Source organism: Lepidochelys kempii, chromosome 8 (assembly GCF_965140265.1).
Source record: "Lepidochelys kempii isolate rLepKem1 chromosome 8, rLepKem1.hap2, whole genome shotgun sequence".
Lineage (NCBI taxonomy): Eukaryota > Metazoa > Chordata > Testudines > Cheloniidae > Lepidochelys > Lepidochelys kempii.
This window is the reverse complement of record NC_133263.1, coordinates 103819583-103834706: the sequence shown is the minus strand read 5'-3', so window position 1 is coordinate 103834706 and position 15124 is coordinate 103819583. Positions and strand designations below refer to the sequence as shown.

General features: G+C 40.2%; 1 protein-coding gene across 3 annotated transcripts in view; it reads right to left on the bottom strand.

Moving 5' to 3' along the window:
* Positions 1-197: 197 nt before the first annotated feature.
* The window catches only part of PIK3R3 (phosphoinositide-3-kinase regulatory subunit 3), a 349039-nt gene continuing 334112 nt past the window's right edge, over positions 198-15124 (bottom strand). For 2 of the 3 annotated variants that reach the window (XM_073357839.1, XM_073357840.1), the window contains 4 exons: positions 14002-14178; positions 12961-13035; positions 12395-12565; positions 198-9923 (listed from right to left, as the gene is read on the bottom strand). In XM_073357839.1, coding sequence (XP_073213940.1) covers positions 9722-9923; positions 12395-12565; positions 12961-13035; positions 14002-14178 — 625 coding nt within the window. In that variant the 3' untranslated portion in view covers positions 198-9721. The remainder of the gene's footprint in view (positions 9924-12394; positions 12566-12960; positions 13036-14001; positions 14179-15124) is intronic. The other variant, XR_012160507.1, reaches the window with a different exon arrangement.

The window sequence follows — 15124 nt, the reverse complement described above, 5'->3', positions numbered from 1 at the left end:
CCACTTCACACCACTGTAGCATGCAGAACGCTATTAAGCGATGTGCACTGGTCACTCCTTGACCAGTGTGAACAGCAGCTGAACCTCCTACAAGCCTCCATTATTTTTTAGAAAGCATGGAGTGCGTTTTAGGGCGGCGTTTAGTAAAAAAAACAAAAACAAAAAAAAAACCCCACAAACCAACCACACAGCCTGGCCTCAGGAAAATATCGGTTTTTAATTCGGCAAGACAGACAAGTATTACGGAGTCATGGCAATGTAGTACATGGATCTGCCTCCACGGGACGGAGGTCAAACACAGCCAATACAAGCTATTGAACCACTGGATGCAACTGTACCTTGTAACAATACGGGAGCATGATACCAACAAGCCAAAAGCAGATCTTGAGAGAGAACTGTGAAGAGAAATACCAGGCATACTTGTCAACAGCTGTATTCGATTTAAACTCTCTCCCTGTCAGCACTACAGGGCTCGATTCTGATTGGTTACACACAGGTAATACCACTGAAATCAATGGAATCACTCTGGATTTAGGCCAGTGGCATCCAGCATAATGTTTCCCCTAGCTTTGGTAAATCCCACGTATTACTATTGAGAGAGAGAGAAAAATCAAATCAAACCAAGATCACTCATGTTAGTTCTTCCCACCTCCCTAGGTGATTTTAATGGTCACTTAGCTGATGCAATAAGATAATTACCTCACCCGCCTGGTCTCTCTCCCTTAGTGTTTGATGCAGACTCAAATTCCCCTTCCCCCATTAGCAAGTTGCCAGTTATTTTTCTCATCTATGAACAAGAAAATGGGGGTTATAAAAGCCATCTGCATAAGACCGTGGCCCATTTACCACAAGGTGGATGTGGAATGGCAGCATTGCCAAAAAGTGAACACACGCAGCAAAGCGTGAGCCTCTGTCTTGAAGCTCACCATGTAATTATTAGTGTACACACCTGTGCAGTGGCAGTGATGGGTTCGGATGTAATCACTAAGGAACGTAAGCCCAGGCTCCCAGAGATTTCACTTTGCCAATTCCAGGCAAAGAGGGTGTGTTAGGTGTGAGAAATGCAAAGACCCAATTCTGCTCTCATTGATCTCAGTGGCAGAAGGATCTGGCGGGTTACTGAGTAAACCAGAGAACCCAGTTATATTTCAACACTTACACTATATATTAAAGTGAATGGAAGTGGTGTGACTGGAGAATAAGGCCCACAAACTACTGCTTCTTCAGTGGGAAGCTTGGGTATCGGGTTAAAGATGCTCAAGCCTCTCCCTGCTATTTCTAGAGCCCCAAATCAGAGCTGAATCACTAGACTGATGTTTCGGAAATGATCAGGCACCCATGAACATGTCTGACGTCTCCATGACCTATGGAAAGGGACCATAACTGAACTGAAGAAAGGGAGAATTAAAGAACAAACATGCCAAGAGAGTGATTTCATTTACACTAGTGCTATTGCTACGTTGTAATCTCTGATCTAAATTAAAAAGAAAAAGGAGGACTTGTGGCACCTTAGAGACTAACAAATGTATTTTAGCATAAACTTTCGTAAGCTACAGCTCAAATAAATTTGTTAGTCTCTAAGGTGCCACAAGTCCTCCTGTTCTTTTTGCGGATACAGACTAACACGGCTGCTACTCTGAAAACTGATCTAAATTGGTTATCTCTGAAGAGATTGTAAATGCAAGGAAATTGTTCAGTACCATAGTCTCAGGATCCATGTGAAATTGTACAAGGAATGTAGAGTTGTTGTGGGACCGTATAGCCTAGCTAGAACCATTGCTTTTACACCATTTTCAGTGAATGCCCTGTTGCTGGATCTCTTGCCAAGTCAGGCGAGAGGTCTTGTTTCAGGCACCCAAATGAAGCAGTGCTGAAGTGTGTATTTGTTAACTGGAGTTTAAATTGCTTAGGATTTTGGAGACATAGTGCAATTTTGGCAACAACCAAAAACACAACAAACAAACAAACTCTAGTCTTGAACTGAGCCTTAAACAAAATCCATTTTCACTGCCTCAACCAGGAGAAACAAACACAGCTAACACCACAACATGCCAGCTAGGCTGCATTTCTGAATTTATTAGAAACAGCTGTCAGTACATCCTTCTAAAACATTACATGTAAATGTGCTTTATTGCAACTTTTTTATTGCATTTTTTTTTGTTTAAATCTAGAGCAGGTAGGCCCAGGATGTTTAGTGTCTGGGATTTAAAAGCCCAACCATCTATTAAAAAAATACAGCAAAATCGTAACACATCTGGTGACAAGTACAATGTTGCATTACTGATCTAGAAACTACAGTATGACTTGTCCAAAAACACTAACATACAATTGGTTTCCATATGAAGCAGTTTGTTTCTTTTTAAAAGTTAAACTACACAAATTCCTTTTTTTTTTTTTAAACTACAGCATAAACGACAGAACAGGTTTTACACAAATAACAACAAGAGTACCAAAAAAGTTACATGCTGGAATTCATATGGAGGAAAATAACAACCACCCCCCGCCCTCCACCAGCTCCATGAGAAGCAGGTTCTAAACAGAGGCAGTATCTCTTGGAAGAAAAAAAAAACATTTTAAAACAATGCAACAACATTAACACAAAGGTTATACAAAAGGAGCATGTGCTATCATTTCAGTCCTGACTACAAAAACCAAACCTACACTCATGGTTTACACCGAGACACGCCTTCATCTAACCAGTGCATTCACAACGTGAGACATACTGTTACCCTCCTTTGCACATTAGTTCTAGACAGGAGTTTGGTTAGATTGATTGAAAACATGCAAACATTACTGCATCTTGAAGGAAAACAAGAGGTAATTTTAAAAGTAACCTTTGCTTTGAACACATTTTAATGCTCTTGTCCCAGAGTAAATAATTAAAAAAACCTCTAAACAATCCAATTTAAAAAAAAAACAAACAAAAAAACCAAAACAAAACCATAGTGTAGACTCTCAAAAGCACATTGTCAAGATGTTCCTGATAAACCCCTTTCATTTGAAGAAAACAAACCCAACTTTGTCTAAATGTGTGTAAAAACGTGCAAATAGTGAATTTTGTTTTAGTTTTAAGGGCCAGTGCCACTTATGGCTAATGCATATAAATGTGTATGTGAATATATTTTACATAGAGCTATATACATACAGTACATACACACACACACAGATATGATGCAGACTGTTACAATCCCATGGTGCTGTAAACTGCCAAACATACAAAATTAACAGGTTTAGTCAACTGTATTCTTATTTGATGTATGAGTAACTCACAAAAACCAAACAAACCAACCCAAACCAGAAAAAAAAACAACCAAACACAAACAATCATCCAACAAAACAATCTACACACATTGTACTTCAATGATGATTCCCAGGGCTAATTTCACTGCTGGCATAAATGGGGTGGTAAGTAACCCCACTGAAGTTAATAGATTTATACCAGGGGGTTAATTTGGTCCCTGGCCATTGCTATGTCATTTTTAACACAATTGTGAAGTCAAGCCCATTCTGTGACCACTACACCACCCAGCAAGCACATTTAATGGAGTGGTGGTGAATTTACAGAAAAAAAACCTCTCACTTATTAAAGCCAATATTCCAAAAGCAACATCTGATGGTAAAAAATCGGAGGAAATTTAAAATAAACGCCTAACTGAAAATGTTGTCTCATACTGATTGATCAGAGAGAACCGTTATTTCTGTTGACCAAATAGAACAGACGCCTGTACTTAATTTGCTGCAGAAGCCTGCATGCCAAGTATTTTAAGTCAAATTCTAAACCAATGTTACATTTGCATTAGCCACAGAATGGGGGTGGGTCTACTGCCAAAAGTGAAGAATAGGAGAGTTGCATTAAACGTATGGAGCCAGCCCCAAAGACCAGTGTTTTAAGCACCATCATCTTCTAGAACAACTCACAAAAACACACTGATAATCCTGAATCTTAGTCTTGTGGAACAAATGGTACGGCCTCTAAAGGGCTTTCAAAATTCTTCCCTCCCCTCCCACAGAAAATATTTCTGGCCACAGAATGTAAGCTTTGCAAAAGTTTGGACAAACTTTTCTATAGCACTGTCAAAACATACTCCTGCTATACAGAATAATTAGCAGTATTGCTTTACCAACACGTCCTGGTATTATTTGGGTAAGATGGTGTGGCTTTGTTCTCTCCTCTTGCTGGCAGATTGTGCCAAAAGGAAACTAGTGGGACAGCAATGCAAGGTTCCTTCAAATACAAAACAGGAGATCTTTGTAAAAATAGTTGAGTAAGTCCTTTAAGACTTTCATCACTATCCCAACTGCTTTTAACACACACACGCACACTTACTTACAAACGTATACCCAATTATTCCAAGGCTTTCTATGCAAAAATTGAGACTAGAATCATTTTGGCGTCTAATCTTTTGTGAATAAAGACAGGAGTCCTGTTCAAAGGCATTGTCTGTTCCTTGCTCAAAACTATAATCATAAGTTCTTCAAGAAGCTGAGCCTGGATTTTCAACTCATTCTCTCACTTACTAAAGCCTTTGTGCATCTGACTTAAATTTGCCATTTGAAGCAGAAATTGGCATGAGTCTTTGTTCTTTCAGGAATATATTTTGACTTTGCTGTACACAAAGCTGACATTAAGGTAGGGAGAAAACAAAGGAACGTAGGACTCTAGAATATGGATGAAAACAAAACCTCACTTCACCATAGTGCTGTTAAAATTGCATTTTGAACCTGTCTCTTACCCTCCCCTCCACCCACAAAAAAGTACCTGTTTTATGTCTGCAAAATGCAGCACATTTACAAGATTCATCAACATTTCAGATTTTCCTTCCCTGTTAGTATAAAGAAAAAAAACAAAAACATTCAAACAACAGAAAAGAGACTGTTCAAGTACCAAATATAAGGGGCTTTTCCAAAATTTAAAACTGTGACACTCCTTTAGTAATTCTGCTGTTTTAAACAGCCATAGCATTAAGTTACTGGACATGTTGCCATCCAAGTTGCACACAGAGCAATGTTAGGGCAACCAATATTCCCCCCAGCCCTTACAACTGCACTGAAAGCTTCAACATTTATTTCCACAGTATCCATTATAGCTGCTTGGCTTTAAAGAGGCCAAGATTTGCTTTGATTTCTGTCCTGTGACATGAGTGCAGCCTGAAATTTGGGTATCATGTAAAGCAGATGGGCTTGATTCTCCTTTCACATGCACAGCTTTTCTTCAATGGAATCTCTTGCTTACAACGGTGTAAGTGAGAAGAGAATCAGGCTCATTAGTTTGAGAATTCCTTTTCTCCCTCTGTCACCTTTGGAAGTGTGCGCGCACATGGAGAAACCATGTTTGATCTTGGCGCAGAGAGAAGACTTGCACTGCCTCAGAACCCAGTACAGACCTAGGGGACATGCGGTACATGGCAGGCATTGCGCCATCACTTCCAGACACAGAAATAGTTTAGACAATTTCTCTCCTCTTTAACTGGAAAATGCACCACCATATATGTTCATATTCTCTTACACGCTGGTTCAAATACTCAATGAGACACCCTTGTTTTTAGGCTGCATCTGTGCTCTTTGGGAAAACTTTGCAGCATCCTCAAACTGCATCGTACCAACTCGTCCTATCACCCCCCATTTGTTCACAGTAAGACATGTGACTGGCAAAGGAACTAATGGGAGGAGAGTTAGAAGCTCAGCAACATGGTGTTCTTGGCTGATGTGCTGCATACAATGGGCACAATGGCAACTGTGGAAGTAGATCTGGTTTCCCCATTTGTGAAAAAGCAAAATACTGAATCACCCCTGTTCCCTGCAAATATACTTCAAACAGATAGAAGAAACTGTGCATATTAGAAAGTCTCAATATCGTTTCCCCTATTTAACACTGTGCAAAAAAAAAAGTTATTTAAAATCTATATATATATTTAATACAACATGGGTCAGTGAGATCAGTACTATTCTAGCTGCAGTCAGGTAAGAAATGGCTGCTCCAATAAACTGAGCATAAGTTCCCCATCTTTTGACCCTTGAAACCAGAACTTTTCTGCACTCTCTTCACACATGAACATATTGGCTTGTTTGTTTTTTTTAAAATCATTGGATTTTACTCCTTCTTTTGCCCTTACCTTCTCTCTTATACATTTCTTTTAAGCTTGCTAACAGCAGATACTAGGGCCCAATCCTGCATCTATTGAGCCCAATTTCTCTTTCAATCTTGAGAGGAATGGCTCTGTGGGGAGTAACAGGGTTACACTGGTTTTATACCAGTGAGTGAGCAGGATCAGGCCAACTGGAGTGACTGGGAGCAGGAGGAGGCCCCCTAGTGAATTATACCTGCTATATATTTCACTTGGTTTTATACCCATATTTCACTTGCCACATGAGTGCAAAAACTGAGGCAAAAAGGAGGTGTGCAATGGCATGTGTTACCATAAAATGGGTAAAACACTAACAAGCTGTAACTTGTGTGCCTAAATCAAGTGCAAAAAGGCACATGGGCAAACCAGGAGTCAGAGAGATAGGGATGGAGAAAGTGAGGAACTTTTAGGTTTTAATTTGAACACAGTCCTAATCTGAAATTTAGGGGGGAAAAGAATTAAAATGCTTCTAGATGGCTTTTAGCTTTCTGGATGTATTGCTCATAACAATGCAGCACCTGTGATGGGTGAAGAAATTTGAAAGGGTGGGGAAGGGGGGGCGGCAGATTCTGAGTTCATTCATACCCCACTGTAAAGCCAAAGTCACTTCACAGAAGCCAATGGAATTACTCTGAATTTATACAGGCATAACCAAAAGTGGAATCTGGCCTACAACATCACAAGCTCATTGAGATTCAACTACAAGGAAGCTTCAGAAGTAGTTCTACTTCCTGCACCACTGCCACTGAGAAACGGAGCCGGGATTTAGTCTGATAATTGACCTTTGCTTGGTTAATATGAAACTATGTCACAGTTCAGATAGCAAGACACTTCACAGATTCTCACCAGTGGGAGCACAGAATGAGGAATAACATTGACTCTACTAGAGTTTCCAGTGGAAGTAAGAGAAGACCCATGATGTAATGCAGTAGATTTTCAAAGGCATAGACAGTAAATAACTGCTATCTGTGCCTTTGAAAAATCTACCAAATATATGTGTAATCTAGATTTAATCCAATGGTGAGGAGAATGCTGGAAGGGCAAGAGATAAAGGATGAGAATCATAGAATCATAGAATATCAGGGTTGGAAGGGACCTCAGGAGGTCATCTAGTCCAACCCCCTGCTCAAAGCAGGACCAATCCCCAATTTTTGCCCCAGATCCCTAAATGGCCCCCTCAAGGATTGAACTCACAACCCTGGGTTTAGCAGGCCAATGCTCAAACCACTGAGCTATCCCTCCCCCCAAAATGAATGATGCTTTGCAGTCAGCAGATTAGCCATAACTCAAGGGATGTGGCAAGTTGCTTTCATTTAAAAAAAGTCCATTTCTGACCTACAACGGGAGCAGTGAATCTAGGTTTTTACTGAATGGGGCAGACATTTTCCCAGCAACGTAGTAGCCAACCAGGGGAAACTGGGTCATTTGGCATGGAGCCTTGCGTTAGTCTCATTTTCCTTTCACACGAGCTTCAGTTTGTGGGGCTTTCTAAACCTTGACAATGCTTCATTTGAAGATCACATTCTAGCTGGTTAACCAGTGGCACATTAGTGCAAAATAAAGTGTTGCTTGGACATGCCAAGCAATCTAAATTGTCCTTTCCACTATTTATCAGTGTTCAAGATCTGTCATGTCCCTACTCATGAATAAATAATGCTCTGCTTAACAATATTTTATAGTGCTTTTGTTTGATGATTTCTCAGTGTAAACATTAATTAAGCCTCAACAACCTTGCCACTATTCCTCAGGGATTACAGATGGTTCAAATTCAAACAAGAAGTCAGTGACAGGGTCAGGAACAGACCCAAGGGCTCCCAACTTGCAGGCCTGTGTCTTAACCACTAGACTGTTTCCTTGCCTGGGCAATTTACATACAGCGAGTATAAAACAAAATGCTACCACTAAAAACAGCAAAAATTAAATTCTAAGACCACACACTGAATAATTACTTTGCCACTTGTGCTTTGTTGCCAAACAAAATTACTCTTGCCTAATTTAGTTTTCCATTGTAGAGACTCAGGAGGAGCAAATCAAAATACTGAGTCAAAACATAATGGGGATAACCTACATCTCTCAAATGCAATTATTCCTTGGCTTAAGCATTTTAGGAATACAAGACTGCTGTACCAAGTTGCACCCAGGATTTGCCTACCTAGCATCTGACAGTATCAGATACTTCAGCAGATAGCACAAGAGAACCTGTAGTTTTTAGAATAGTCTATGCCTGTCTTGTAGCAGACGATCCACTTCCTGCTTTGGCTACTACTTAACTGGCTGCTGTGTTTACAAATAAATGCAGGTTAATTTATTATTGCCCAACTCTAAACACGGCTATACGTAGTGGAACTGGATTCTACTAACATAAAATCTTGAGTACCTGACTTCAGTGGAGTAACGGAAATCAGAATCTGGTTCACGGTGAACAAGTCAAAGGGCATTGGTACGAATTAGCATACTATTTATAATAGAAAAAATCTGAGGACCGGTCTTCATGTAATTATTTGGTATAATAAGCCATCCAGAAGCACTGAATTGCACCTTTTCTTTATACTTACATTTCAAAAATGTTACAAGGGTTTCAAAAGAATAGTTCATCAATCAGCAACAGAACTCACAAAACATGAGTGGCCAGCTTCATTCTGGTTTACATTCCAAAGAATAGTATCTAAAAGACTTGGAAAGAAGTGTCCCAAAACAACAACAAAAAAACAAAGAAAAAACGGAGGAGGGGAGAGGAAGGAGGAACAATTACATCAATTCAGACAGATCAGAGTTTTCAAAACCACACAAAAAGTTTTAGCTTTTCCTTTTATTTGTTTCAAGTTTTGGTGTAGAAAGTATGTGCGGATGCTAACGCAACCTTCCCCCATAAGTGCTCAATCCAGCAACGAACAAAGTTTTGGTGGGTTCAATTTGGTTATAAACATTTCCTTTAAGCGAAGACCTGTAGTGCCGTTGAAACCAAAACTTTGTTACTGTTGGTAAAAAATAAAGCAACTTTTCTTTATAAGGATTTTTTTCCTTTTAAATAACAACCTGAAACTTTCCCATAATTCCTTTGGTCTTCTCTCACCAAATTCCACGCCTCCTCAAGATAAGCCCTCATTTGGAAGTTCGGCTGAATCGCAGTGAAGCTGCTAAAATTAACAGAGAGCATTGCTGTGGTAGAGTTTCCCCCCCTAGTTTCTTGGAGTTTAAGACTGAAAGACATTACTGATGCCTCAATAGAGGCTTCAAAATTGTCTCCACAAGAACAAGAAAAAAAATCCCAATTAAAAGTTCTGCTGAAGGTGCCTGGCAAAAAATCATCTCCATAAAATGTTTTGCTTCCAGTTTTTTGGATGTGTTTATGTTGAGTTTATTCCCCCCGGAAGGAAACACAAGTATCAGTGTAAAAGCATAGCTGAGCTTTAGGTAGCACCAGGACACCTACACCCAAGTTGTCGTCTTGTTGCTGCTAGGCCTCTTTGATTCACATTCACAGAATCACTTCTTGTGCAAAACAAGCAGTCTAAGGAGAAAGAATGCCCTCAGAGTTCTAATAAAAACTGTAGAAAAGAATCCAAGATAGCCAACACTTTCCCCCTCCCCAGAATTTATCTGCAAAGGGAGGAGGGCATCTGTGCGTAGACAGGATAGGCGAGCCTGACATTTAGGGAATCGTTGTGTTGAATGAGGGATGTCTGCTGGTAATGAAGGACTAATTCCTTAAGTGTGCTGTACAGGTTATATGGTTCTGCAAACCCATAGCCCCTTGGAGTGCTGTAGATCACACAGTGTTTAACTTCGCCATCAGCTCTGTAAGGAAAGAAACAGGACAGTTTAACATGACAGTCTCAATGTCAACAGGCAACTACTATAGCAAGGCTGATTTTGTGTCAATAAAATAATGACAAAACTCTAGAAAGAAGTGAAGGGGATGTTATAATAGAGATTCTGTGAGAAGATATGCTTCTAGGAAGAGCGGTTAGACATTCTTACAAAGTGATCTACATAACACAGAGGTTTTCACATGGGACAGCTCTTATCTCAGTACTCCAACCCCCACTGCTTACTTCTCAAACTCTTTCATTCCGAGGACCACTAAGAAATGGCGTTACAGCCCAGACTTTGCTAACCGCTAACTTAGCTCCAGTCCAATTCTACTTTAGACTAGCTTTGTCTAGTTTCTCTCCATGGATTTTTGTCAGAGGTAAGTGGACTGATTCTCAAAACGGCTAAGCTTCTGCAGATCCCACTGATTTCAGATTGCCGAAAAACAATCAGGCAATTCTATTTCAGACCTTTTATTTCAACAGTTACCAAACCGTGGAGATGGGAAACCCTTCCTTCTCTAGAGGACTCCTGCAATTCCAGGGTTATTTAGCGTGTCTAGCTTCAGAAACCTCTTCTGGGAGATTTAAAAGAAAAGTTCTGTTTCTCATCAGTGGTATCAGAAATAAACAAACAGAAGTGTTAGATACTGAGGTCTGACTATGTTACTAGAAGCTGTAACTATTTGATCCTTTGTTATGATTTCTAGGATATTGCTTCTTATAATATATCCATACTTAGCCTCTTAAATAACTATTTATGGAGGAGAGAATAAAAAAGGAAATAAAGCAGCTTGAACAATAAAAAGTAGGGAAAGAAGAATATAATTGGATTTAATGAAAGCCTCAGTTTGAGAGCAACCTCACTCATCTCACTTGTAGCACTTAGTAACCCTCTGAATCCACAAAACACTTCTGTTTAAGCAATGTCTACTTCTATAAAACCAGCAAAAAACATGAACGTTCATGAAATGACAGCATTTTGCTAAATGGGATTTTCAGGAGTTTCCATCTTTGAGTGGAAGGTGGGTGAGCAGCATAACCAGAGATTAAACACTCCAAGACCTTCACATGACCAGGATTCCTACTACACTGAATCGTAAAAATTGGGTTTGAAACCACCTCAAGACCCACTCCTGAAAAAGGGGGTGGAGGAGGTCAGGAGGCAGAAAGGCAGAGTTAGCTGTGGGACTTCTATTTGAGTCTAGTGCCTCAGAACAGTTACACAGCAGGAAATCCTCAGACTTAGTGTGACCCAGTCTCCTTTGAATCCCCCACCCTGCTTTTTTCCTCCCCAGGGGGAGCTGGTCTTCAAGATGCTCAGTCTCTGTGCCTGGGAGATGAGAAGTACCATATCTATATCTCCAAGAGACTTCTCTACACACATCACTCCTTAAGTATGGTTCTCCAAAAGCCACGTGACCTAGGAATGATGTTTCATATGGTGCTTGACTTTAGGGTCTTCCTGTCTCCTTGCCCCCAGCTCCCTCCACCTTCTAGCTGGAAGTTTGGTTTTAGGTGGATTTTACTCAGGAGAACTTGCTCACTTAATAAGGCAAACAGCCAAGTTACTGTCTCTAGAAACTGATGTTTAGATGCCAATTTTCCCAATTTAAACGGTAAAGGCAAAAAGGGCCACGGAGCTTCCAAGAAAGTCAGGTGTGTGTGCATGCGTGTGTGTGTATTTTCTCACTCTCTTGAAACAGATGTGGCTGGCATTTCACCAGTACCTTGAAGCTAGTTGAGAATGTTGGGCTATGTTTGGTAGTCAGCAAACACAGCATGGGTTCCCAAGTCAGTTTGTTATCTAAAGTTATAGTAATCAAGTCCCCAACTTGGCATTTACTGAAGCACCACGATTATTCCACAAGCCTGGGAACTATTTGCCAGAAAGATCAGATATTAGATAATCCCCATGCTGGAACTTTTATAATCCAAAGTAAAAGCAGGTTACATTATGCCATTTCAGTGCTATTTTGTGGCATAATACTGATCAACAGAAATAATATGCTTTTCTGAAGTGCTATCATGATCTTAAACATAGCAGTGATGTGGATCTGCAGTTGGCATGTCTGCAAATCAGAACAAATCTCAACGTGTGCCACATGGAACATTTCAGCACCCAAACTTTGCTAATGTTCCTTATCAGAGAGTGATGTGAATATCTGGCCACAGATTATTATGAAGTTTCTTATTGGAATGCTGCAGAACTATAGCCTAGTGATTACATGACTGAAGATCATAAGGCCCACAATACCTGTGCCTCCAAACTAACAGCTTTCTGCAACAAAGTTGTACCATTGTAACCTAGATGTATCCACTGTATATTGCACTCATTTGAACATGTGAATTTTAAGGTGGCTTGAATTTTCTAAAGTAATTCAAATGGCAAAGATACTTGAGATTGACAATCTAGAGGTTTCCAAGTAAGTTAAACCATAACGAAAACAGACTTACACCACAGAACAAGCGTAACATCCTTTCTTGCTACTCTCTCGAATTAAAAAAGCTCCATCAGGTTTCCCACGGAGCAAATCTTCTGCTTGGATACGGTTGAGATCCCCAACAAACCAAGTTTTCTCATCATAATGTGGCAGGTTTTCATCTTCTTCATTCACAAAGTAAGTACTAGAGAAAGAGGAGATGGAACTTGTTAGCTCCATCACCCATTCACAAAAGGAATCAGTTATAAAGAGGAGGATTTATTCTGCAGAAAGCATTCTAAAGGAAGATAAAATGCAAATAAAAAAGTACATCTGGAAGAGGCAGTTCAAACTGGAAGACCAGCCTGCTAATAGTCACTTAATGTCAACCAAGAATCCTTATTCAAAAAGGTAGCAACATACACATTAGCTGAAAACAGATGCTGGTTCACAGGACAAAAACCAAAACAAAAGCCTTTCCCTTAGGATAAAACTCCAATCCTTTATATAGAAACTGGTATTTCATATTACTGAGATCCTCAGTGGGAAGACCGGAGCTCTGCCACTTATCAGAGAGATTAAATGTACAAGAGCACTTACTCATCAATATTTTCATTTTTGATTCCCAGCCAGTCGTTTATTCGCTTCTGTCTCACTCCTTTGTGATTGAGCCATCTGTCAAGATGAGAAAATAGAAAGCATTAATATGTTTCCTAGTTGTTTGCTACTGACCAAATAGAAGAGAAGCTTAGACATAGATCCCATAAGGAGAGAATCTAGAGACTGAGCTTACTCACCTGCAGTAAAGCCCATGTGAAAGACACAGAGACCCCAGGCAACATTACACAGTACACCCTTATATACTCTCCTTAGAATGATCTCTTTATTGGGGAAGGAGCAGCAGAGGAGGGAGCAGCAGAGGAGGCATGACCTCCACATCCTGCAGGTCAAATGTCGAAAGGAGGTACTATTGCAGGCTATGCTGGGTCTTCAGATGGAGGCTGCGGCTGCCTCCCTCTCCCAGAGCAGCATGCATGGTCACTAGTGCCTCTGTCCATGTAACATTCTCACCTTCTCTCTGAAGGGGTGTGTACATAGAGCAGGTGTTAACTCTCTGATACCACAAGGCTCAGAGGGAAGTGTGCTTTGGAGTGCTATGCCCCCCGCAGCCTGTGAAGTTCCAATCCTATGGATTTGGGTCAGTAAGAGGGAGTACGCCATTCTAAGGAGCCACCACTTTGACCTCCGCTCTTCTCAACCTAGTTCTGCTAACATTAGTGGAGGGAGGCGCTTGGTCAGTCAGAGGGCGTCTCCCTTTATCATCCCTGATGTTCTAACTCACATGAAAGCTACCTATACTGTAGAATGTGTACTAGTGATGTACTGGTGTACCAGATATGCTTTAAAGTCCGACAGTTAAAGTAATAAGACATGAAGTTATTATTACAGAAGTAGTGAAAGGCTAACCAGCTAATCATTTCATACAAGGGATCCAGTCTCCTATTAGTGCACACACAACTCTGATTATAAAAAGGAGACCAGACTCCCATTAGTATAATGAACATACATAATGATGGCAACGGTCTTTAACCAAGTTAATCACAGACACTGTTTTGAGGTGCACAGGCCTTGCCTACTTACACTAGATACTGATCTCTGATCTTGCGTAGCTGGATAAGATCGGGTTTGATGCTATTCATTTTCTTATCAATTTCCCTATTGTCCAGAGCTTGTTTCTTCAAATCCTGCTCCAGACGCATTTTACTATCATGGATCTCTCCCAGGCGTGATTTTAATTTCTCGTAATTCATCATTATTCTGTAAATAAATTTATAATGTTTAAGAGGGAGAGAAACATACAACAACAATCAGTCCAGACTGCTCTAGCCTTAAGAAAGTTATTGAATGGCTTACCTCTTATACACAGTACTGGAAGACAAAGAGCCATATTTCTTTATATCACATTCCTCTCATGTTACCATCAGTTTGGTAGTGGCTACTATTGTAAAGTGCTTTCACTTGGTTTGGAGTGCAGTTCTACCCTGAAAAGTGACTAAAAGGATGCTTCCTACCTACTCCTTGGATCTGTTCCTATCATACATTCAGAAACAGATCTTAAAATTTAAGACTTTTTTTTTTTTTTAAAAAACTCTTGACAAAGCCAACACAGCTCTGGGAGTGAGCTAGATCGGACTCTCTCTATATACTCAGATTTACTTACTCAGGTTCTAACCTGTAATACAACCCTAGCACAGGTGTCACTGTCAACAGGATTTGGTCTGCAGCAGACACTTAGTACTGGTGACGATGAGCACGTTGGAAAGAACCCTGCTTGACTCAATTTCAGATCTCAAATTGGTTTGCAGGCCTGGAAGTTAGGAACAACCTTCCCTTCTCCCCCACATTCCTTTACTTCACTTGTAAACACATTGGACACAAATTTTCTGGTGTCAGGATGAAACATGGGTGTCCCACAATGTCCCACTTTACAAAGTGCCTTTTCAGAGTAGAGTCACACTAAGGATATTACTGCAATTCAGAAGATGCCATGTCAGGTTAGCCATCTTACTTGCCCTTTTACCATAGAGCAATCTACAGCTGTGTTTATTTGCAAAAATCTTAGCAAGAACATTTATGACACTGGAATGAGACTGTATTCCTTGCACATAAACGCAACTGCTCATACTAAGAAATGGAAGTTTAATATCTACTCTGCAAAACTGTTTGGAGACATTTTATTACTGTGTAACTATATAAAATAGAC